The following is a 22,545-nucleotide window of genomic DNA, read 5'->3' as shown; positions in this document are numbered from 1 at the left end:
GACCATGCGACACCCGTCAAATAAAATAGTAAATTCTGTAGAATTTGTAATCATTTATCGTCCTCCTGGACCTTATTCAACTTTTCTAACTGAATTCTCTGAATTTTTGTCAGATCTAGCCCTGACTAAAGATAAGGTTATCATGGTAGGAGACTTCAATGTTCATGTTGACGTAGAAAATGATAGTTTCAGTGCCAGCTTTAAATCTACACTTGACTCTCTAGGTTTCTCTCAGGTAGTAGACGGGCCTACCCATAAACATCTACACACCTTAGACCTTATTCTAACTTATGGTTTGAATATAGAGCATCTGACCATCTCTCCTCACAATGATTTCCTGTCAGATCACTTCTTAATAACCTTTGACTTTGTTCTAAATAGTTATAAACCTCCGGCTAAAGCCGTGTTAACCAGGTCTCTCTCTGATAACATAGTAACTAAATTCAAGGAAAGAATTCCCTCTGCTATAGAATCAGTAGTGAATCTTCCTGACCCGTATACTGTTGCTAGCTCAGACATTGAATACCTAACAAACAGTCTGACAGATATGCTAAAAACAACGCTAGACGACATAGCTCCTCAAAAAATGAAAATGAAAAAACAGGAAAAGTCATCCCCATGGTTTAACTCATCAACCCGCGAGCTTAAACAACGCTCCCGTAGATTAGAAAGAACTTGGCGTTCAACAAAAACAGACCTAGATTATATAGCCTGGAAGGATAGCTTCAAAACTTATAAGAAAGCTCTGAGTAGAAGTAGAACTAATTACTACTCATCCTTAATAGAGGAAAACAAAAACAACCCTCGGTTTCTTTTCAGTACTGTAGCCAAACTGACCAAGAACCAAAATAGCGTTGAGCCCACCATTCCTAACAATATATGTAGTGAGGACTTCATGAAGTTCTTTCAAAATAAAATTACAACGCTTAGGGATAACATCCATCAAACCTTACCGTCCGTTAGCCCCATAACAGAGGAACTGGTTAAACCTAACAGTCATCTGGAATCCTTTCAGCAAATACAACTAGTCCAACTAAATTCCCTTATTTCTTCTGCTAAACCAACTACTAGCCTGTTGGACCCAATTCCTACTAGAATTCTGAAAGAGGCACTGCCACTAATTAATAATTCTATACTCGCAATTATTAACCAGTCTCTATCAATAGGCTATGTGCCCCAATCCTTTAAACTAGCAGTTATTAAACCTCTCATTAAGAAGCCAAACTTAGACACAAGCCTTCTCTCAAACTACAGGCCCATCTCCAACCTTCCTTTCCTGTCAAAGGTTCTGGAGAAAGTAGTCGCTAAACAACTCAATGATTATCTGCACGAGAATAATCTGTTAGAGGACCTTCAGTCCGGCTTCAGAATGAACCACAGTACAGAGAATGCACTGCTAAAAGTTACTAATGACCTTCTAACGGCCTCAGATAGAGGTCTTCTATCTGTTTTAGTTCTTCTGGACCTTAGTGCCGCATTTGATACTGTCGATCATAATATACTTTTAAGGAGATTAGAAGATGCCGTCGGCATTAAAAACTTAGCCTTAAACTGGTTTAAATCATATTTATCTGACCGGTTTCAATTTGTTCATGTAAATAACAAATCTTCAATGCATGAACGGGTCCTGTGTGGAGTACCACAAGGCTCCGTCCTCGGACCGATATTGTTTAATCTCTATATGTTGCCACTCGGAAATATAATTAGGAAACACAGCATTAACTTTCATTGTTATGCAGATGATACTCAGCTATATTTATCAATTAAAGCCAATCAGGCCGACCAACTTGTTAAACTAGAGTCCTGCCTCAGGGATGTTAAGTCCTGGATGTCTATCAACTTCTTAATGCTCAACACATCCAAGACTGAGGTTCTAATCCTAGGTCCTAAAAAGCTCAGGGATTACTTTTCAGACAGTCTGATTAGGTTAGATAATATTACCTTAACCTCTAACAGTGATATTAGGAACCTGGGTGTTATTTTTGATCAGGATCTGTCCTTTATTTCCCATGTTAAACATGTCTCCAGGACAGCCTTCTTCCATCTAAGGAATATTGCAAAAATTAGAAACTTCTTGTCCTTCAAAGATGCAGAAAAAATTATTCATGCCTTTGTGACTTCAAGATTAGATTATTGTAACTCCCTAATGTCAGGATGTCCAAACTCCTCTGTTAGGACCTTACAGCTAGTGCAGAACGCTGCTGCACGTTTACTAACCAGAACTGGAAGAAGAGAGCACATCTCCCCAGTCTTAGCATCCTTACACTGGCTTCCAATTAAATCTAGAATAGAATTCAAGATCCTTCTGATCACATATAAAACTCTTCATCAGAAGGCTCCGTCCTATATCGAGAAACTTCTAGAAGTTTATCACCCTCCACGAGCCCTTCGCTCTGAGGATGCAGGACTGTTGGTAATCCCTAAAGTCCATAAAAGTAAAACAGGAGGCAGGAGTTTCAGCCATATGGCTCCTTTACTCTGGAATCAACTACCAGCCTCGGTCCGAAAGGCCGACACCATTAGTTTATTTAAGAGTAGACTAAAAACATTCCTATTTGATAAAGCTTATCCTTAGGAATAAAATAGGAATAAAATAGGACCACTAAGTTGAGCTGCTATCGGCCTAGACTGCTGAGGGGATTTTTTCTCTCCCGTTAAAGGGAGGAACTCTACATTTGGAGGTTCTGTTTCTTGTCTTTCTTTCTCTCTCTCTGTGTAACAACATTACTGTAGCCACCAGACACTGCCGCCGTCTTTTTTATCCCTGACAGGAGGAGAGCAGGATCCAGGGGATCAGACCCAAGACTCACAGAGTGGAGTTACGACGGTCCAACTACCCGACCCCACCACAGCACCGGGACCCCACCGCAACGGCACGGCCCTTAAACTCCAGACTGAGATTGGCTCATCATCAGACCAACGCTCATCATAGACTTTTCTTAGTATTTGTACTTATCTGGCCTGTCTGCCACTCTCTCTCTCCCTCTTCTTTTCCTCTCTCTCCCTGTCCTATCCCATGTACTTCTCCCCCCAACCGGTCAAGGCGGATGGCCGTCCTTCCAGAGTCTAGGGTCCGCCCCACGGTTTCTTCCTGAAGAGGGAGTTCTTGAACTTCTCTCCATGCGAGGGAGTTTTTCCTGGCCACTGTTGCTTGTTACACCTGCTTGCTTTGGAAGGGTTTAGTTGGGTCCTGTTGTTCTCTATCATTGTAAGAGCGCTTTGAGATGTTTGTTGATGTGATTTAGCGCTTTACAAATAAAATTGAATTGAATTGAATTGAACCCTGACTTGCAGCAGGGACGAGGCAACGAGGCGACCGTGTTAACCGCTACACCCCTTAGCAGCTCATGAATGAAATCACAGCAACATATCTTTTTTTTTTTAATTCTTTTTATAATTTCCATTGTATCGGTATGGTATCGGCGATACTGGCCCTGTATTTTCCTTGGTATCGCATCGAGTATCGCACACCAGTAGTGCAGGATGTTCAGTTCCCTCAGACGGCGACTGAAACGTCTCTATATCTCCTCCACCGCCTCCTCATTCACATTTCTCTCACTGTGTTTATCTTCGTTTCAGTGACGGATTCGAGACGTCGCTTCAGCCGGACGCTTCCATTCGTCATCGTTTATCATCGGGGAGAGAAAGAAAAACCCGACGCTGTTCGTCCTCCGAGCATCAGGAGCCTCTGCTCACACAGAGGAAGAGGAGGAGGGAGAAGGAGGGAATGAAGGGGGAGAAGAGGAGGAGGAGCAAAAGGAGAAGAGGAGGAAGAGGAGGTGGAGGAAAAGGAGAAGAGAAAAATGAGGAGAAGGAAGAAGGAAAGGCAGAAGAGGAAGAGGAGTAGGAAGAGGAGTAGGAAGAGAAGAGGGTAAGGAGAAGAGGAGGATGAAGAGGAAAAAGAGGAGGAAGAGAAGTAGGATGAGGAGGAAAATGAAAAAAGGAGGAAGAAGAAGAGGAAAAGAAGGAGGAAGGAAAAGTGGAAGAGGAAGAGAAGGCGTAAGAAGAGTAGGAAGAGAGGAAGGGGAAAAGGAGAAGCGGAAAAGGAGGAGGAAGAGAAGGAGGAAGGAAAGGAGGCTTGCTTGTGTTGTCACACCTTGCGGCCGTTGTGCAAATTAAATAAGTATAAAGGAATCCTGAATCTCCATTTACACGACATCGTATTCAGTGTTTCTTGCGTCTCCATGGAAACGGACGTTGTTTTCAACTCGTTGCAGTTTAACGCGCCAAACAAACAGCGCGTAGCAGAGTCGTACAACAACATTCAACTGGATACTGCAAAAATGACCAGCGTATGCCGCATTATGCTAACACAAATACACCACAGAAGTACCCAACAGATAATGATACACAGCAAAACACTGGGAAATATTCACCACGATCATACAGGATGGTTCCGTCAAAATACCTCAGGACTATCAAATACACCATTGTAATATGATACTGTCAAGAACAGCTAAATAGTACGATGATGGTACCATCGTGAACAGCATGATACTGTCAATAACATCAGAGTACTGCATGATGTACCACTGTGCCGGTGATCAAACTGCGATATGCAGTATGAGGCCATGCAACAAACAAAGGTACTGTCAAATATACGGTATACTTCTAAATAACCCATACACAGTATGAGATACTGTCAGAAAGACCATGGCAATGTCATTAAATACCATAGTAGAGTACCATTCTACTTCTGATTGGTATAGAGTATAATAATGTCTGGAACACTAAGGTACTGTCAAATACACATTGTAACTTCCAAATAATCAATGGTGTACAAAATAAGATACTGTCACAAATATTATAGTGCTGCCAAATACACCATGGCGGTTCAGTTTAACCCTTGTAATACACTCTGGCCCTGTCAGAAATACCAACTGTATTGTAGTATATGATTGGTACCGTCAGAAATACCATAGTGGAGTCCATTATAGCACAGAGTACAGTAAGATACCGGACAAAATGACTTTACTGTCAAACACACCATGGCACACAGAAGATGCTCTCAGAAATACTGCGGTCGTAATAACATAATCGTCATAAAGTATAATACTTCCAAATATATCACTGTGCTGTGATAGAGATCTCTGATCCGAGATCTTTTCTTTTCATCCAGGTGGTTCCAGTTGTTTTCACATCTTAAGTTTGTATTTACACCAGTTTGCTGAAACAGTGTCCTGGTGTGTGTGTGTGTGTGTGTGTGTGTGTGTGTGTGTGTGTGTGTGTGTGTGTGTGTGTGTGTGTGTGTGTGTGTGTGTGTGTGTGTGTGTGCATCACTTCCACACTCATGAACGAGGGTGGATTTGCACTGGTCGTGACTGGAGTGTAAAGCCGTGCGCCATCTACTGGCAGGACAGCGGAACAGCACTATGAACACAGACAGACAGACAGACAGACAGACAGACAGACAGACAGACAGACAGACAGACAGACAGACAGACAGACAGACAGACAGACAGACAGACAGACAGACAGACAGACAGACGAGAATAAAGAGCCGTGGGAACTTTACAATGTACAAGTTTATTTTAATGAACTCTTCAGTGGTTGGTAGTCACAGCACAGCTTGCATGTATTAAGCCACACACCTATTTTACAAGATGATGGAGAAAAAAAAAAATAATAATAAAGAAAAACAGAAACAAAACAAAAACAGTAGATGGCCATCAGTCCATCTGCAGTGACTCTTTCTGTAACTTCTTTCACTTAAAATCTCCTTAAAAAGGCCACTGAAATGCATAAAACGTCCCGGGGTGAATGTGGCGGTTTGAACCTGACATCGAGACTCCTCGCGCGGCGCCGACAGTGCATGTAGACTGGGTGAGCAACTCCTAAACACCTCGGCTAGGATCCTACAGCTCGAGAAAAACCAACAGCACTCCTCCAAGATACCGAGTACAACGAAAGTGAAATGTAGTGATTACTTCTTTTTATTCTTCTTATTATCTCACAATTACGCGGACGCGGAGAAGCCGGCGGGTAACGAGGGAGGCTCGAACCGCGCGGCGTCCCGCGTCTTTTACACTAAAAGAAAGAATTAAAACACACCTGTTTGTCCTCTGGAATTTGTATACTTTTTAATAGTAACAGACGGGAACCATAAACGCATGCCATGTGCTGGTCTCAAACGAATACATACAGGTATATACAGCGTCACTCAGTACCTGCTAAAACAAAGTGAGGAATACAGAGTATAAACTGACTACACTACAAACTTAAAACAAACACAGAGGGGAAGAAAATGAGCGATGGAAGCGGTGGAAGAGTGAAAAACAAATCCTACGTGTGATGGAAACTCACCATTAAAGCATTTTTTTTTTTTTTTTTAAAAAGAGAAGAAATGCATATTGCACATACAGTGAAAGCTTAAATTCCACCAGGTCCCCTCTTCGAGGAAGACACGCAGAGGTACAAAAAAAAAAAAAAGAAAAAAAAAAGGGGGATGTGTGCATGGTGGGAAAAACAAGTAAAACTGGGGGAGATGTGGGCGGGGCCACGAGGGGGAAAACTGCACTGCACACTACATGAGAAGAGGAAAGAAAAACAATAGACTGTGGCACAAATAAAATCAGGTGTTGGATAATATCTGGGGGGGGGGGGGGGAGAAGAGAGAGAGAGAGAGAGAGAGAGAGAGAGAGAGAGAGAGAGAGAGAGAGAGAGAGAGAGAGAGAGAGAGGGGCTTTTTTTCCTTTTTCTCTTTATGTACAACTAAGGCTTATTGGTTAAATAGTTTTCAGGCTGTCCTCCCCTCCCCGACGCGACGCTTTTACATTCCGATCGCGTAAAGACAAAATAAAATAAAAAAAAAATAATAAGAGAAAAAAAAAATCCCGTTATCGTTGTGTAAACTGGGCGGGAGAGCAGTGGAGCGAGGGGCGGATGGATGGGTGCCGGAGGAGAACAAAACAAAACGAAAAACAAAATAAAAAAAAAAAAGGAGTCTCTGATGTCTGATGCAATTAATATCTAAATGTGCAATTCCATTAGTCACTTCCAGGGGGCGCTAGAGGAGGAGGAGGTGCAGAAGAGGGGGGGGGGATACGGAGGGAGGAAGGGGGTGGGGGTTCTACTTGGAAAGCTTGCTAATGACTCGAATGAGCGCTCCGTTCTCGTCCTTTAGTCTCTGGTTGTCTGCTTTCAAGTCTGGGAGCATCTGGAAGGGAAGAAAAGAAAATCCAGGAAGAAGAAAGAAAGAAAGAAAGAAAAAAAAAAAAAAGACTTAGACAAGTTTTTACACGGTTCCTCCAGTCAGACCTGTTTCTGTTAATAGCAGTCCTGCCAGTCACACAGCATCTCTCAACTTTATCTTCTTTTTTTTTTTTTTTTGAAAACGACAAAAAAAAAAAAAAAAAAGAAATGTGCATTTTGGTTCAGAAAAGAGAGTAAGAGAGGAGTGAAATTAAAAAAAAATAAATAAAAAAAAAGGTGTAAACTAAAGCGGACACACCACAGGCCAAAGCCATGCAGAGTCTGAGAGGAAACACCAGAGGAAGGAGGAAGAGGAGGAGGAAGAGGAACTTCATCTCCACGGCTCCCACTGATTGATTGTCAATAATCACGTTTAACTTTTTGTTCTCCTGGTTTCTTTCTGCCCGATCGGCTTCAGATTCGTCTACATTTTGACTTTCAACTCAAGTTTGACATCGTTAAGGCAGAAAATCACAAATCATATCAAAATAAATATAAACACAAATCATAATACATTTCTTTCCTTAAAATATATTTACCGTTTTTTTCTTCGCTCTTTAGTTGTTTTACATTTTTATTAAACTTTTCTATTTTATAATTGCATTTAAAATGTTTAACTTTTTTGAAAATGTTTACAATTCTTGTTATTGTATTTTAATTTGACTACGGTTTAAATTTGCATAGATTTTTTTATAAAATTATATTTAAACATATAGTTGCTGGGTTTTCTCTTTTAATAAAATGTTTTGTTTTTAATTTGTTTATTTCCCATTTTTTGTTTATTTCTTAAATATATTCAATAGTTTAATTAATTTAAATTTTTTTAATAGTTTTTTTAGTTTATTAAAAAATAAGTTTATTTATATCATTTTTTTCCAGTTTTTTTAAATAATGAGATTTGGTTACGTTTTAATGATTTCATTTACTATTTCTGCTCTTTAATTATTTTGTTTTCTTTTTATTATATTGACTGGTTTTCTTATTTTTTTTCATTATTGAGTTTTCTTGGTTCATGTTTTCATTTAAGAGTTTTGTTGATAATGTAAAAAAGGATCTCTGTATGATTTGATTTGTACTTTTTTATTTAACTGAAATTCAGACAAAAAAAATAAAAAAAATAAATAAAAGTGAACATGCGTCCTCCGTCCACTTGTTCTCACACGACTCCTGCAGGCGAAATATTCAAAACTAGAACTTTGTTCTGGAGACGAAACAAACTGTTGAGGAGGATTTCTCACATCTTTATTAGCTTTTCCACTTCATTCTCCATAAAAAGAGTTGCTTTTATAGAACATTTAACCCTTTTATTCCCTCACAGTGACATTTGCTTCCCAGAGGTCTCTATAGTCTCAGACTCTGTTAGTTCTGATGCTTCATGCAACAGGAATCAGAACCTGGATCTGCGTTAATCCACATGTAATGCTACTTGATCATTCGGATCATTGTAAAGTTTTAAAAACACAGAGCCAATGGATGTATTCTGAATAAACCACCCGGCCTGAGAGTGTGTGCATGCAGTTCTTCACTCTGTCCGGACGAGGGTCGGTCTCGAAAGATCCGCTTTTAACAACTTGATTTAAAAGAAGCCACTTCATGCAGAGAAGCCAGAACAAGCCAAACCGGCGGAGCTCGTTCTGATCAGAAGCACACCGAGGACACTTTCCTCCACAGCAGGTGCTTCAACACCGGGAGCAGCTTTGAGCTCCGGGAGGTTTATTCAAGGCGCGACTGCGAGAGGAGAGTGTCCCGTGGTCAAAAACAAAGAAAAGACACCCTCCCCGGTCTGAGTAAAACCCTGTGGGGAGGCAGAAGGGAGCTGATGGAGGGCCGGCTGACACCTGCCTGTCTACGTGTGCGGGGCAGAGCACGAATGGAGCATGAGGAGGAGAAGGGGGGGACAGGGGGGGACAGGGGGGGGGAGTGAAGAGGCTTAGAGGTCGACGGTGGGCAGCTGGCTGCAGGCCGACTGCGACAGCTTGGCCACCACTCGGGCCAGCGCCCGGTTCTCAGCCTGCAGCCGCTCCTTAACCTGCCGCAGGGCCTGAACCTGCTTTACCTGGGGGAGGTTCTGCGGGTGGGGGGGGGGGGGGGGGGGGGGGGGGGGGGGGGGACAACAGGCACAACGACAGAGAGGGAGACAAATCAACACAGAGAGGGTTAATGGGAGACGGGACGGTGTAAATGAAGAGGAGAGGAGAGAGGGGAAGAAAAGGAAGACTGTTAGAAAGTGAGGACAGACTTCAGAACGGCGAGATTAAGAAGGAAAGGAGACACCCGACGAATGAAAACACTGGAGCAGCCCTGTCGTCTCCCATCACCGTCATCACTTCCTCTTTTCTCTCATTCACTTTTCTCCACAAAGGAAACAAACAAACAGCTGAACTGGATTCAAACGTTAACGTTCCACAGATTAACAATCACCGAATGACTTCACATCCAAAACTGCTGCTTTAAATGTGTTTTCACTCAGTTTTAGGCTCCATTAACACGACCTTTCAAAATAAAACGCATCATTCTTGTGTTCAGAAGAGAGACGGAACATGATGGAGTTTCCCTGTGCAGAACGACTATTGACTACGGTGCGAATGACCAGTAGCAGCATTTATGCCATTTCCACGGAGACCAAACATCTCCAGACATTTATAATGTCTCTGTTTCCATGGCGACGGGGTCAGAGCATTTTCAAAAAGTTGTGTTTCCAGTGACTCGGAGCACCCAAAACGCTACCACAATTGTGTTTTTTTTTGTTTTTTCTTTAATTGAAAACGTTGTGGAAACTGGGCCTCAATGTAATAGATTACAGATTACACCCTGGAAGAAATAAGTGCTCATTGATATGTAACGAGAATCATTTTTAAAAGTTCTCTGATATCAATCTAACAGAGCAACAGAGAGATTTTCCTCCAAACAAACTGAAACTCGAGTACGAAGGAGAAAAAGGCAAAAAAAGACTGAAGCCTCCAGATTTGAAACTTCTCACAGATTAACTTTCCTTTTAATCTCGACACGGGGTCTTTTAATCTCCAGCTCTGGGTTCCAGAAAACAAATGTACGATTTGGAAAAGTAACAGACGTCTTGAATAAATATTCATGATCCGTTCTTTCTTGTCTCGTCATTGTTAATTCTTCATTTTGTTCATGTTTCTTGTGATTTTGGTCAATATTATACTTTTCTATACATTTTATAATTTCTAGATGGTTCAGAGTTTTAGGTTTAAGAAATTCTTATCTGACACTGGTATTTCAATAAATGTCTATAAAGATATTAGAAGTATAGTTAGGTAAAACTTTCTTTTTTAATTCGATTCAAAACTGTACATAAATTATAATGAGGTCTGGATTGAATTCTTTCCTCTCATAAGCTTTAAAGCTCAAAATATTTCATTTTTGGGGGACTTTATTTGGACCGCATGTGGTCGTCTGGATTAAAGTTTACAGACTTCTGAAGGTCCTTTAAACTGTGAGAAGTCCGGTTTAAAATATTTCACCAAATCACCTAATAAACACAAAACAAAAACAGATGAGTTAAAAAAAACAACCACAAAAGTAGGAAAATGCATTTGGTGGAGCTCTGTGCTGCCACCTGCAGGGTGGGATGAGAGGTGCAGGGTTACTGTGGCTGGATGTAGTTCATCACATTTATGTGATTGAGAATTACATACTTTTTAAAGATAAACAAACTTTACGGCGTCATCCTCATAAACATGACGGTGAGCGAGTGTGTGTGTGTGTGTGTGTGTGTGTATGTGTGTGTGTGTGTGTGTGTGTGTGTGTGTTGGCACCTTAAGTTCCTCCTCCATCTCAGAGATCTTCCTTTCTAGAGCTCTTCTTTCCTGTTGGGAGGAAAACAGGTTCAACTCGTGCTCGTCGATGACAATCGGTAGGAAACACACGTGGGAGCAAAGCTTTCAAGGAGTAAAAAGAAGTGTGTGACGCGGTGAGGGTGCAGCAGAAGCACACGTTCACAGTGGAGGCGTCTACAAGCAACAGTATTGAGTGACAGATACACGGATGCACGTCTGGACCGTCTAATGATGAAGTTTGATGGAGTGAATGATGATTAGATGTCGTTTCAAATGGAGGGTTAATGAATCAAATGTCTTTTTCTGAGTTAAAAAAGGGACATTTCTGCGCTAATAAAAGGCTGGAGAGAAAAAGATGAATGGATGACGATGCCACAGACATCGGATAGTGGATGAAATTGATTAATCTACAGGTTTTATTGTCACCAAAGACGCCAGCGTCAGGACTGAATGAGTGAAAACACACAAACACACACACACATGCACAGGTTCTGTCAACAGCTGCTCCACTACCTAGATATATATATATATATATTTTTTTTTTAAACCAAACACACTTCAAAATGAGGAGAAATAAGCAGTCTGGAGAAGTAAAGGTGACCACACGCTGCCTCTGGGGCTGAAAACACGTGAACAGAGAAGGTGGCGTGGAGGGGACGGAGGGACGGAGGGAGGGGGGCGCCCCCCCGCCCCCCCCCCCCCCCCCGTCTGAGCCCGGCTACACGGACTCATGTGACACGACAGCCAGCAGCAGAGATAAAAAAAAAAATAAACAACTGAGGGGAAGATCATACCACCACCCAGATGATATTGGGGTCTGCTTGTTACCTTTAACATATAAACCCATCGGCAGAGTTACTATCGACTCGAAACCAAAGTAACCGAGTACTTCTCAACTGTATTTAGTCTGAAACACACTCAAGATGGAAGTTAAGCTTCTTATCAGTGAAAGTGTTAATGAACAGAGGGACATCTGTGAAAGTGCCGTTACCCTTTTCTCCATCTCCAGCTGTGATCGGTCGGCGTAGCGTTCCTGCCTCTGCAGAGAAAACAAACAAAAACAAACATGACAAACCTCTATCATGAAAAGAAGAAGAAAAAAAAAAAACTTCAGAAACTATTCATCCCATCTATCCAAGGCTGCATTGAGGTGACAACAATCCTGGGAGCCACTAAATGGAGATTTACATTCTGAAGTTAATCGTTTGTTTGTTTCTGACTGAAACTGGAGCGTTTCATCAGGAGAACTTGCCCGATCAATAATTTATGAATGGTCCCGAATGGAATCGGTTCCATCGGCTCATAACTGGATGACTTCTCTTTGAAGGTTGTTTTTATTTAAAAAAAACATTTTTCTTCCGGAGGGGGGCACATACAACCACCTCTGGTCTGTAGAGAAATCCAACTGGACTGGTTCGAGTTCAGCGTACCTGTGTGGCCTTCTCTAGTTGTAGCTTCAAGTCTGCCAGCTCCAGATCCGTGTCACGTAACTGGGCCTTCAACTTCTCGTTCTCAGCTAAGATCTGCTCGTAGAGCTGCAGCGAGGAAGACACCGGGAGAATTACATTTCTAATGGGATTATCAATACATTATCATCATTTCAACACATGATGTCCCTTGGCCTTCTTCTTATACTTTATTCAAACGTTGTAAAACATGAAACTGTGTTGTACATATGCTTTGAGAGCACAACACAACAATAATAATAAGATAAATATGAATCAAGCTTGTACCTTTTTATAGTCGGTGGTGTCGTCTCGATCCAGTCGGCTCGAGTACGGCCTTCGACTCTCACCGTAGCTGCGGCTAAAAAGAAGGTCGTTACGATCTAAAGATGAAGTGCTCTCGTTCCTGTAAGAAACACAGTTGTTTTTTTTTTTTACAATTAAAATCTGTGAGACACACAAATGCAAAGGTGATTTGGAGGAGGAGATACCGACCTGGACAATCTGTCACTCTGTAAGAAAAGAAAAGAAAAAAAAACATTAAATATAATCTGGTGTTAATGCACCTAAAGAGTGTGGGTCGCGTATTTTCAGATTAAGTCAGAAACAGAGGTCAGATTGAAGGATTCGGTCTTTGTAGTACTAAAACACAGAACACACAGTGGAGCCCCACATCAGATATGGTTGTGCAGTGTGAGCGGCAGCTCTTCCAGCTACTTTACAAAAAAACAAAAAACGGTCTCCTTCCTGATGCAAACCGAAGGTGGTGGCACGATAATCTGAACTGAAAACGGCTAAAGCTGCAGCTTGAATGTGGAAAGTGACTTGATCAAATGACGCCACGTGGATTTTGGTGTTTGGATTGAAAAAAGTTATTTATAACTGGAACCAGAAGAATGGACAAGAGATTAAAAAAAAAACGCTCAGAAGAGCTTCTGTTGCTTCCTCACTGGAAGCCTTAAACGTGTGTGAGGCAGACTTCCCCTCATTTGTGCGTCTGATCTTTAGGTTTCCACAATCACAGGAAGATAAAAAGAAGGAAATGGGAGCTTTGATGATCGGACTTGAGGAGATGAGACACAAGGAAGGAGACCGTTTTTTTGTTTTTTAAAGTACCTGGAAGAGCTGCTGCTCCAACCTCACCTCCATATCTGATGTGGGGGCTCCACTGTGTGTTCTGTGTTTTTGTACTGCAAGGACCGAGACATGACGAACAGGAAGTGGAGACGACATGCGGCGCTCCGGTCAGAGTCAAGTTCCGTTTCCACCACGTTTCAAGTGAAAATGCATCGCCTTTGTGTTTTTGTTACAGAAAAGTTTCAAGTTCAAACGGCAACATTTTGAAAACGATGCCCGTTTCCATGGAAACGACAAAACTGCCATAAAGAAGAAAAAAAACGTGATTAGCATGCCGGGCTACTAGTTGCACTTTCTCCCGTTTCCACAGAGACAGAGGTGATCTTAAAAAGTTGCGTTTCCAGTGGCTCCGAGCACCGTTGTCATGGAAACGGACACCCAAATCGCAATGAACCTTTAGCGGTTTCGCTTGAAAACGTTGTGGTGCAAACGGGCCTCAGTCTCATCTGGTCCGTTTACCTGTGGCTCTCCCTTGGTGCTGCCCTCCTCCGAGTCGGACTGCTGGTCGGGGTCGTTTTCATCACCCTGGAATACAAAATAATGTTGATTAAACAGAAACACTTTTGCAAACTGCAAAACTTCCCGGCTAAAATGTCTGAGAGGCGAAGAAGTGTGTTACATCTTGAGTCCAGAAGGAGACGCCGGTGGAGCGTCTCTTCTCGCGGGGCCGCCTGCGATCCCGGATGGAGCGAGGCTGAGACTTGTCCTCGCCCTCCTTCTCCTCCTCCTTCTTGTCTGCTTCTGAAAACCAAACGCAACATAATCCTGTCAGCAGGAAAACACATTCAAGTAAAACAGTACAACTACAAAGACTGATAATTAGAACCCAAATTCTTTTATTTTCCAGTGGCTTCTCTTCTGTATCCAGATTTATCACACCGTTCTCCTTTATGTCTCCTTTCAACGTATTCATGTACCTCTTCTCTATTTCCACTATACTCAGAATGACTCAATCCACTGAAATCATCAACACGCTCAGATGTTTGTGAGGTTTTGCTGCGTCGGACCTTTTTCTGTGTCTCTGGACGAGCGGCTGTAGGAGGAGGTGATCCCCGTCAGGCTGTTGGGCCGGTTTAGGGAGCTGGAGCTGGAGGACAACGTGTAGGAAGGGGTGGAGGCAGTGCTGACTGTGGAGATGGCCGAGGTGGAGGAGGACGATGAAGGCCGGTATCGCTGGAAAGGAGAGAGAGAGAGAGAGAGAGAGAATGTGAGGAAGAAAAAAAAAACGCCAAACTTTTCTGAAACTAAAAACGATGCGTTTTCACTGTCGTCTCTAACGTAGCTGTGTTGTAACAAACAGGAGAGTCGTACTTCTTCGAAGCTGCGGTACTTGGATCGGTAGTCGTCCTCCTTGGTCTCCGTCTCCTTCTTCTCCTCCTGCTTCTCTTTGTCCTGCTTCTCCTCCTTCTCCTCCTCTCGGGTCTTTGGGGTACGACTCCTGCCGATGGTTTTCTCGGCCTCCTGCAGGTCGGTCAGCGTCACACCCTGGCGGAAAGAAAAAGAAAAAGAAAAATCAGGCCCATTTCCTTTAATTCATGAATGTTGGAATTAAAGAGCTGCAGTCTGACGTTACCATGTTTGGTTTGAGGATCATAAACACTGAAAACACCTCAGGGGTCTGAATATTGAAAAACTGAAGCAGGAGGACAAACACTACATATCGGAGGTGAACCAACCTGGGTGGACCTCCTCGACTGTCGAGCCTGTCTGGATCGAGCTTTCCTCTGAGACTCCGACTCCTCGTCTCGCACTGGTGTCAGGTAAGACCTGAGGAGGAAACACACACACACGCACACACACACACACGCACACACACACACACGCACACACACAAACACAGAGGTTAAACAACTCTATAAATCAACATGTAACGCTGTTTTCTGCTCTTCATAGTGAAATATCTCAAACTGAATAAACTATTGCTGGAACCGAACCGTCAAGGGAGGAAATATAAGTTTGAGGAGACTGTCGATAAAAGAGGATGTAACCGGGAAACAACCTGTTGAGCCCCTATACGCTTACGTCCTCTTACTGATGTTGTCTTTTTATCATCTTCACAGCAGAAAATATAATTCAAGTCATTAAAAAATGTATGGCTGCACAATATGAGCACATTAAATACAGTACACTTGTGTTTTGACACAATAAAGATGATTTCCTTCATGAAATATATAAGTGGTAAGGACATGCCCGTGGAATCAGATCTTCAGGTTTAATGGGACCGTTAACAGGAATATGAAGTTTGAAGGGCTGCAGGACGATGACGACATTCAGAGTCTCGCTCGGCCTTGAGCTAAACCTCAGCCCACCTTCCTTATAAGGAGAAGTTTCTGGAGCAGATCTGAACCGGCCCGACTCCCCCGGTGACAGGTGGCTTACTTCAGACGCACACACACACGAGCTTCCTTTTTAGCAGAAACAGACAAATCTCTCACTCCCGCCCCACAAAGCCGAGGGTCAGACCAAATGCATCCGGGTTATTTTGCTTACTGAGGGAACATTTTCCAGGTACTGACAATAATTCTCGGAGCCATTACTCTTTAGACACGGCTTCCAAACTGTCCTGAAACACGTGAGCACGTTGTACTAAACACTGATTGAGCCCATCTACCACAAAGCTGCTCATTCAAAAGTGTGTGAAAATATATGACCGTGTATATTATGTGCCACAACAAAGAAAAACTTTAAAGTTTAAATTTAAAGGTTATGACAGCATTATTTTGACTGAATTTATAATAAATAAGACAAATAAAAAAGGTAATTCGTTACTTTTATGACTCTAACAGGGGTTGCAGAGAATTTAACCCTTTAAAATGTTGAGAAATACTATAAATGACTTTTTAGACCATCACCTGTGAAACTGATCAGCGGACTATGTTGGCATAAAACACACAACAAAAGGACGCTGCAGTGTCTGAATGAGCCAAAGGCACCGAGCTGAGGGGATATTTGCTCCAAAAAAATTACAGTTGGTGAAATAATGTTAATTGGCAACTGACTTTATGAAATCAGTCAGTTTCAGACCCTGTGTGAGCCATCTGCTCCTGGAGTTTGTTTCTAACTTACCTGCGTCTTTCGGAGCCGGTGACGATGCCGGTGGTGGTGGTGGCCGTCGTGGTGGATATGGCCGTGGTGGTGGTGGTGGTGGCGGATATGTTGGTGGTGGTAGAGCCAGTGTTTATAGTCGGGATGACCGCAGCAGATTCCTTCTCCTTCTCTTTTTCCCTCTCTGCACTCTCCTCTGACCAGTACCTGCTCACACAGAGACGAGTCGATGAGGCGTCTGCGCAGTCGCCTGCGTGGAGCCGAGGTCTGTGGGCCGACACCAACCTGCTGGTGAGACTGGTGGAGCCAGTGCGAGTGGAGGAGGAGCCCAGGCTGGAGAGCAGGCCGCGGTGGCCTGTGGGCGAGGTAACGGAGGAGGAGGTGGTCGTAGAAGAGGAGGTGGTGGAGGAGCTCAGGTCCTCGTGTCTTCTGCCGAAGGAGCCGCTGTGGGACAGAGAGCAGCGGTGAAAAGCCAGTGAGAGGCTGCGTGGTTTCACCTCACTGAGATTAACCACAACAATACTGAAGGAAGAAAAAGAACTACGATCACTGAATGAAGGTCAAGTTTAGATTTCTTCTGATGTTCTTTTAAGCACAAAGCAAAACTGGAGCTAGACCTGAACACTATTTAATCACTTAAGAATTTTAACACACTATTATTGGACTCATTTGGCTCCTTTACACTGATTATTTTGCATGAAAATAAATAAATAAAATATGAAAATAAAAATATTTATGGAAACAAATATGGAGGTAAATAGATATTGGGGGGAAAAACAATAAAAAAATAAATAAATAACTGAGAAAAAACAATGTGGAAACAAATTAATAATCAATATACTAATGAATAAAATAATGTGTACAAATATCAAATAAATATGTAAATTAAACAAATAAATAATGCAATTTAAAAAAACATGGGAGTAAGTCTTCATATTAAAATAACTATTAAAAATATGTTAAAACATGAAATGGTGCAGTTCTGTTATGAACTGTTGATAAGAGATTTTCTTAATCAAAAGTAAAAAAAAAATGGCAGGACTGGATTGTAGAATTTGTCTTTGTAAATTATTCACTTTGTGAGATTTAACTGGACCTCAAATACGTTTCTGTGACCATCATGTGATTGTTTTCATAAATCGATGCGGTTTTAGTTTTTAACATCCATCCAGAGGGAGGAACGCACACACGTCTCCAGCGGGAGGATAAAAGTGGACGGGGACACCGAGAGGACGCGGTGGACACTCCGGCAGAGCAGAGCTGCAGAGTGAGAGGACGGATGGGTGTGCAGACGGTGCCGCTGCTGCTGTACCTGCGGTAAATGCTGTAAGACTGGTAGTGGGAGGTGGGCGGCTGCCAGGGTTTAGTATTACAGGTGTTAGGGTCCAAGCTGGAGGTGGACGAAGACTTGGCTGGCACGTCCCGCGTGCTGCCGCTCCGCCCGAGCGCTAGCGTATGGGAAGTGCTAGCGTGGTGGCAAGGCAGGTGGGCGAGAGAGGCATGTTAGCGGTGAAAGCTCACACACACACACACACACACACACACACACACACGCACATATACATATACATTTACAGTACAAGAAACATACATATTCAAGACTATAAAGCTTCAACACACTGTGGTGCATTCATGTCACATGGGAGAAGTTCGATTAGCAAGAAAATGGAGCCAATTATGAGAAAGATTGCTACATAAAAACTTCCCAAGCAGCTCGAACGAGCAGAAAACAAGCTTGTCTTCACTTTGTGGCTGGCAGCCAGCACTTGTCCCATAAGACATGAATGAAGCATGAGGCCACGTCGAGGTTCTGCGCCACAAACCACTCTGGGAATTTGATTTACTCGATTTGCATGAGGGACCTGCGCTCGTTAAAATACCAGAGCGGCACATCGATAGCAGAAGTGGCGCAGCGACCTGACGGGACAGGTACAGTCATGCAACAGACTGGAGGTGATGGGCATTGCTGCTGCAAACAGAAGCATGTGCAAACCAACTTAAAAGCAAAAATAACTGAGGAATCCATCAACGTCTACTGGCAGTCGATTTGGGTCTCCAACGGAGGGACGCATCAGATCAGAGGAGGATCTGACGAGGGGAAGGAGGTGGCGGGGTCTGCGGGGCAGCGGAGGCTAACCTGCGCTGGTAGCTGGGGGTTCGGTTGGTGGAGGCGCTTCCTTCGCTGTTCTTCAGCTCGTCGTCCCAGCGCCGCCGGGTGTAGGAGCCACTGCGTATCAGGGCAGTGGAGTCCCTGGAGAACCACAAGTTTCTAACATGTATCTCACGTTTGACTTCAAGAATAAGCACTGCTTCTGGCTGCGCAGCATGCAGAGCCACGCCGCAGCCGGCAACCGGAGACACTCGTGCAGGTTCAGAGTCTGCAGGGAGGAGACGGCTCACCTGTTCTCCTTCTCGTCGATATCAGAAGTACTGGCCAGGCGCCTGGGGATGGTCGGGGCCACGTAGGCCAGCCGGGTTCCCTTATCCTTCTCCTGCAGGCGGAGGAGCAGACAGGTGAAATAAATCATCATCATCAATAAACATTTTCAAACTGGTTTATTTTCTGTAATTAATGCATCATATAGTCTGACAGTGGGACTCAGAGAGAGAATTGATCAAATTTGGAAATTGTGTATGCTGAAAATCATAAACTTTGTTTCATTTAGGTCAGTTCAACACTTTTGACCCTTTTTGTAAATCCTAAAAATGGCACATTAACAATGGTTAATCACTCTTAAAGCAGGAGTTGCAAAAATTAGGCCCGTGGGCCAAAAGCGGGCCACAAGACACTTCAATCCGACCAAACTGCCTAGAAAAGTGTAAACATTTCCAAGAAAACATTATTTATTTTTCTAAACAAAATTCTTAAAAGCAGCAGACACAACACAATACTGAGCCCCGGGGTGAGGCATCTGTGATGTTGCCATGACAGCCTGCAAACTGGTATTAGCCTCAGAGCCCTGCTGTCAGAGTGAGTTTGGAAAAACGTAAACATAAAGTGAAATGTCAAAATAAATGCAACTTTTTTTGATATTTCACTGTATTATGCAGCAGGTTTCATTAAAATTGGCTTTATGTTACGATTGTGGTCATTTTCAATTTGTTTATTGTGAAAATATTGATATTTTCTTCACTGTACTCTGTGCCACAACAAAGAAACACTTTAAAATTTTAATCCAAAGGTTTTTATTGCACTACTTTACTGTCCGGCCTACTCATGATGAAACTGGACTGTACATGGGCCCTGAACTAAAATGTGTTTGACCTCCCCGGTTTAAAGTCTTGAATCGCACTCTGGGATTGAAACTTTGTCCGATTGAGATGAGCGTCCATTAAGGGGTTAAAAAGGGTTAAAAGTAATGCCCATGTGTGTTTTAGCCAGAGGGGATCATGTGATCCTCATGTTTGATTTGGCAGGTTGAGCCGGATGTCCTTCCTGAAGCCTGAGCAGGTGGATGTTAGAGGCCACGTTTGCGGCTGTGGGATTCAAACCAGGAAACATCGGCTGTGGGCCGGCGTTCCTCACGTCTCGGCTCACAGTGGTCATGTATCTATCAGTTATTGTTTTTCAATACAACAAAAGTTTGTTTTCACACGTAAAAGGGACCTCGATATGAATTTCCCACCTTGTCTTTGTCCTTGTTGTCCAGGGACGAGGAGAGCCGCGGGCTGGAGGCCGAGCGCATCACGCCGGTGGTGTCCTTCTCCCTCTGCGCCTCCTTGGTGGCCGTGATCTCGGCCAGCGCCCCGTAGCTGCCCGTCTTCCTCAGACCGAGGCGCCATGACGCCGGGGACTCGTCCTTCCTCTCCTCTTCCACTTTAGCCGAGACCTTTCCTGCAGGCTGAGTGACCTGAAAGGGAACAAACGGCTCCGTGAGTGCAGAGTTGAGAGTTAAATGGAGGACGAGGTTAATCCGGGTTTTTAGTCGCGTCGGTGAGTAGCACTAAAGTCAAATCAGGTCAATTGATTAACCCAGACACCAGGGTCTTGAAAGAAAAGACATGCCAGCGAATGGACGTAGATCACGTTTATACCTGTGCCATTAAAAAAAAAAAAAAATACTGTTTATCTCAAAATGTAACTGGAATCAGTTTGTGATCTGTACTTTCTACATCTGACGCCGAGCAGCACAAACAGAACAGAGGAGGAGGAGCAGGATTAGGAAGACGGTGTGTTGTGGTGGGTGAAAGTGAGCGATCGGGGGGGGGGGGGGGGGGGGGGGGGGGGGGGTGTTCAGACAGTGTTTGGATCTTTCCACGAAGGCTGGTTAGTCACAGATCAGTTGTGCCGACTTGCTGTGGGTGTTTTTCCACTGCTGTGAAGGTAAACTGGTTCATCTGCAGCTCTGTGGCGACGCCTCAGAGACTCAGTCTCTTCAAAAAAAAAAAAAAAAAGTCAGATCCAGCAATACACAGGTAAACAAGGCGGTGTGCAGAATGCACACTTAGATTTAAAAGAAAAATATATTGTCATTCATATATATATATATATATATATATATATATTTAAAATAACAACCCATGAAACTGATCGAGCTGTATGATTTCCTGAAAGATATTTCACTAATGTAAGGCATATAGTCACTATAAATGACTTCTCTCCACTTAACGACTAATTGTTCTTGTTCAGCTACATCGGATATGATTTTTTTCATTTCATATTATTCTACTTAAACTTTTCCTGTGTGACAAGTCCAGCGAGGCTTGTTTGAATTAAATGTATAATCATGATAATTAAATATAATTGACGCATTCAGGAGAACAACACTGAGCAAATTATCATCTGTAATATAATCCATGTGTGCAACAATTTAGATTTTAATCACTGCAGAAACAACCTGAGGTATATTTTATTGGAGGCCATCTTTGGAAACTATATTGTTGTTGTGTAAATGAGACCTTAGACTAATCTGTATTGAAATTACATTTATTTCCTCTGATCATTCATATTCAAAATGCAGATTTTTTTAATAGAAGTTTGGGATTTTTGCTCAGTTGTGACCCAGCTTATGGAAAAACCCTCCATCACCAGGCCAGTTAGGTACGAGTGCTGTTTTTTCTGTCATCAGTGCACAGGTGCGTGTGAGACGAGGGAATGACTCCGGTGCACAACAAAGCCTCACCATGGGTTTTTTGGGCACAAGAGAAATGCCAGTTTTGCGCAAACCTTGACGCCACAATGCAGGACAGCCTGGCTCCGCCACAGGCATGGGGGGGGAAACACAATCAAACTAAAGCCAACCAAGACATGAGGAAGGAGGTAGGGAGGGGACAGACAGGTTCGAAACAGAGGGGGGGGGGGGAAGCCAGAATAAGACTGAAGCAGCAGCAAAAGTGACACACTTTAAGGATAAGGGCGCCGTTTTTTAAAGCCTCGTCACACCACATCAAAGCAGGACGAACGCATGACACTGGAGGTGACAGATGCACCGATTTGAATGTTGTTCACTCACTTATTAGACGAACGTGGTGCGTGGGGCTTTAAAAAAAAAGGAGTTTATCGAAAGAAAAGAGGCAGACACAAAAAGGAGGCCAAAGGGAGAGGTTTAAAACAGAGGTAACTGAGGACGTGAGTCTTGGAGGATGAATTCAAGGCAGGCGGATCGATGCAGGCTGCAGATGTGCATCCAGAACATTTTAACGCATTTGTCACGTTATAAAAATGGGGAATAAATAGTGAATATATATACAATCTTTACCAGAACTCATTTATCCGATTATAGAACTGCCGACAAGAGTCCCAATATTGGACAGAAGCGGAGATCCCAACCATCTATGGCTACTTTCTTTTCCTTTTTAGTTTGGTTACATTGGTTAAATTAAACAGATTTTAAGACCAGGTCGTCATTGTGAAAGAGAACTTGTTCTCGATTCATTTACCTGGTAAATCAAGGTGAAATAAATAAATGATCAGCTTAGGAGGA

The 22,545-nt window shown here is 43.0% G+C and overlaps 1 protein-coding gene across 4 annotated transcripts in view; it reads right to left on the bottom strand.

Moving 5' to 3' along the window:
- Positions 1 to 6,331: 6,331 nt before the first annotated feature.
- Positions 6,332 to 22,545, bottom strand: part of ppp1r12a (protein phosphatase 1, regulatory subunit 12A) — a 51,861-nt gene continuing 35,647 nt past the window's right edge. For 2 of the 4 annotated variants that reach the window (XM_080492520.1, XM_080492523.1), the window contains exons 10-25: positions 20,248 to 20,472; positions 19,022 to 19,113; positions 18,759 to 18,872; positions 16,907 to 17,065; positions 16,643 to 16,828; positions 15,253 to 15,343; positions 14,888 to 15,061; positions 14,584 to 14,749; positions 14,196 to 14,317; positions 14,036 to 14,101; positions 12,935 to 12,951; positions 12,728 to 12,845; positions 12,425 to 12,529; positions 11,986 to 12,033; positions 10,974 to 11,024; positions 6,332 to 7,156 (exon numbers count right to left, since the gene is read on the bottom strand). In XM_080492520.1, coding sequence (XP_080348646.1) covers positions 7,070 to 7,156; positions 10,974 to 11,024; positions 11,986 to 12,033; positions 12,425 to 12,529; positions 12,728 to 12,845; positions 12,935 to 12,951; positions 14,036 to 14,101; positions 14,196 to 14,317; positions 14,584 to 14,749; positions 14,888 to 15,061; positions 15,253 to 15,343; positions 16,643 to 16,828; positions 16,907 to 17,065; positions 18,759 to 18,872; positions 19,022 to 19,113; positions 20,248 to 20,472 — 1,821 coding nt within the window. In that variant the 3' untranslated portion in view covers positions 6,332 to 7,069. Of the gene's footprint in view, positions 7,157 to 10,973; positions 11,025 to 11,985; positions 12,034 to 12,424; positions 12,530 to 12,727; positions 12,846 to 12,934; positions 12,952 to 14,035; positions 14,102 to 14,195; positions 14,318 to 14,583; positions 14,750 to 14,887; positions 15,062 to 15,252; positions 15,344 to 16,642; positions 16,829 to 16,906; positions 17,066 to 17,933; positions 18,087 to 18,758; positions 18,873 to 19,021; positions 19,114 to 20,247; positions 20,473 to 22,545 lie in introns of all 4 variants that reach the window. The other 2 variants (XM_080492522.1, XM_080492521.1) reach the window with 2 other exon arrangements.

The sequence above is a fragment of the Lipophrys pholis genome (genome assembly GCF_963383615.2).
Source record: "Lipophrys pholis genome assembly, chromosome: 22".
NCBI classification, from domain to species: Eukaryota; Metazoa; Chordata; class Actinopteri; order Blenniiformes; family Blenniidae; genus Lipophrys; species Lipophrys pholis.
The sequence above is the reverse complement of the archived record's forward strand: the minus strand, read 5'-3'. Positions and strand labels throughout refer to the sequence as shown.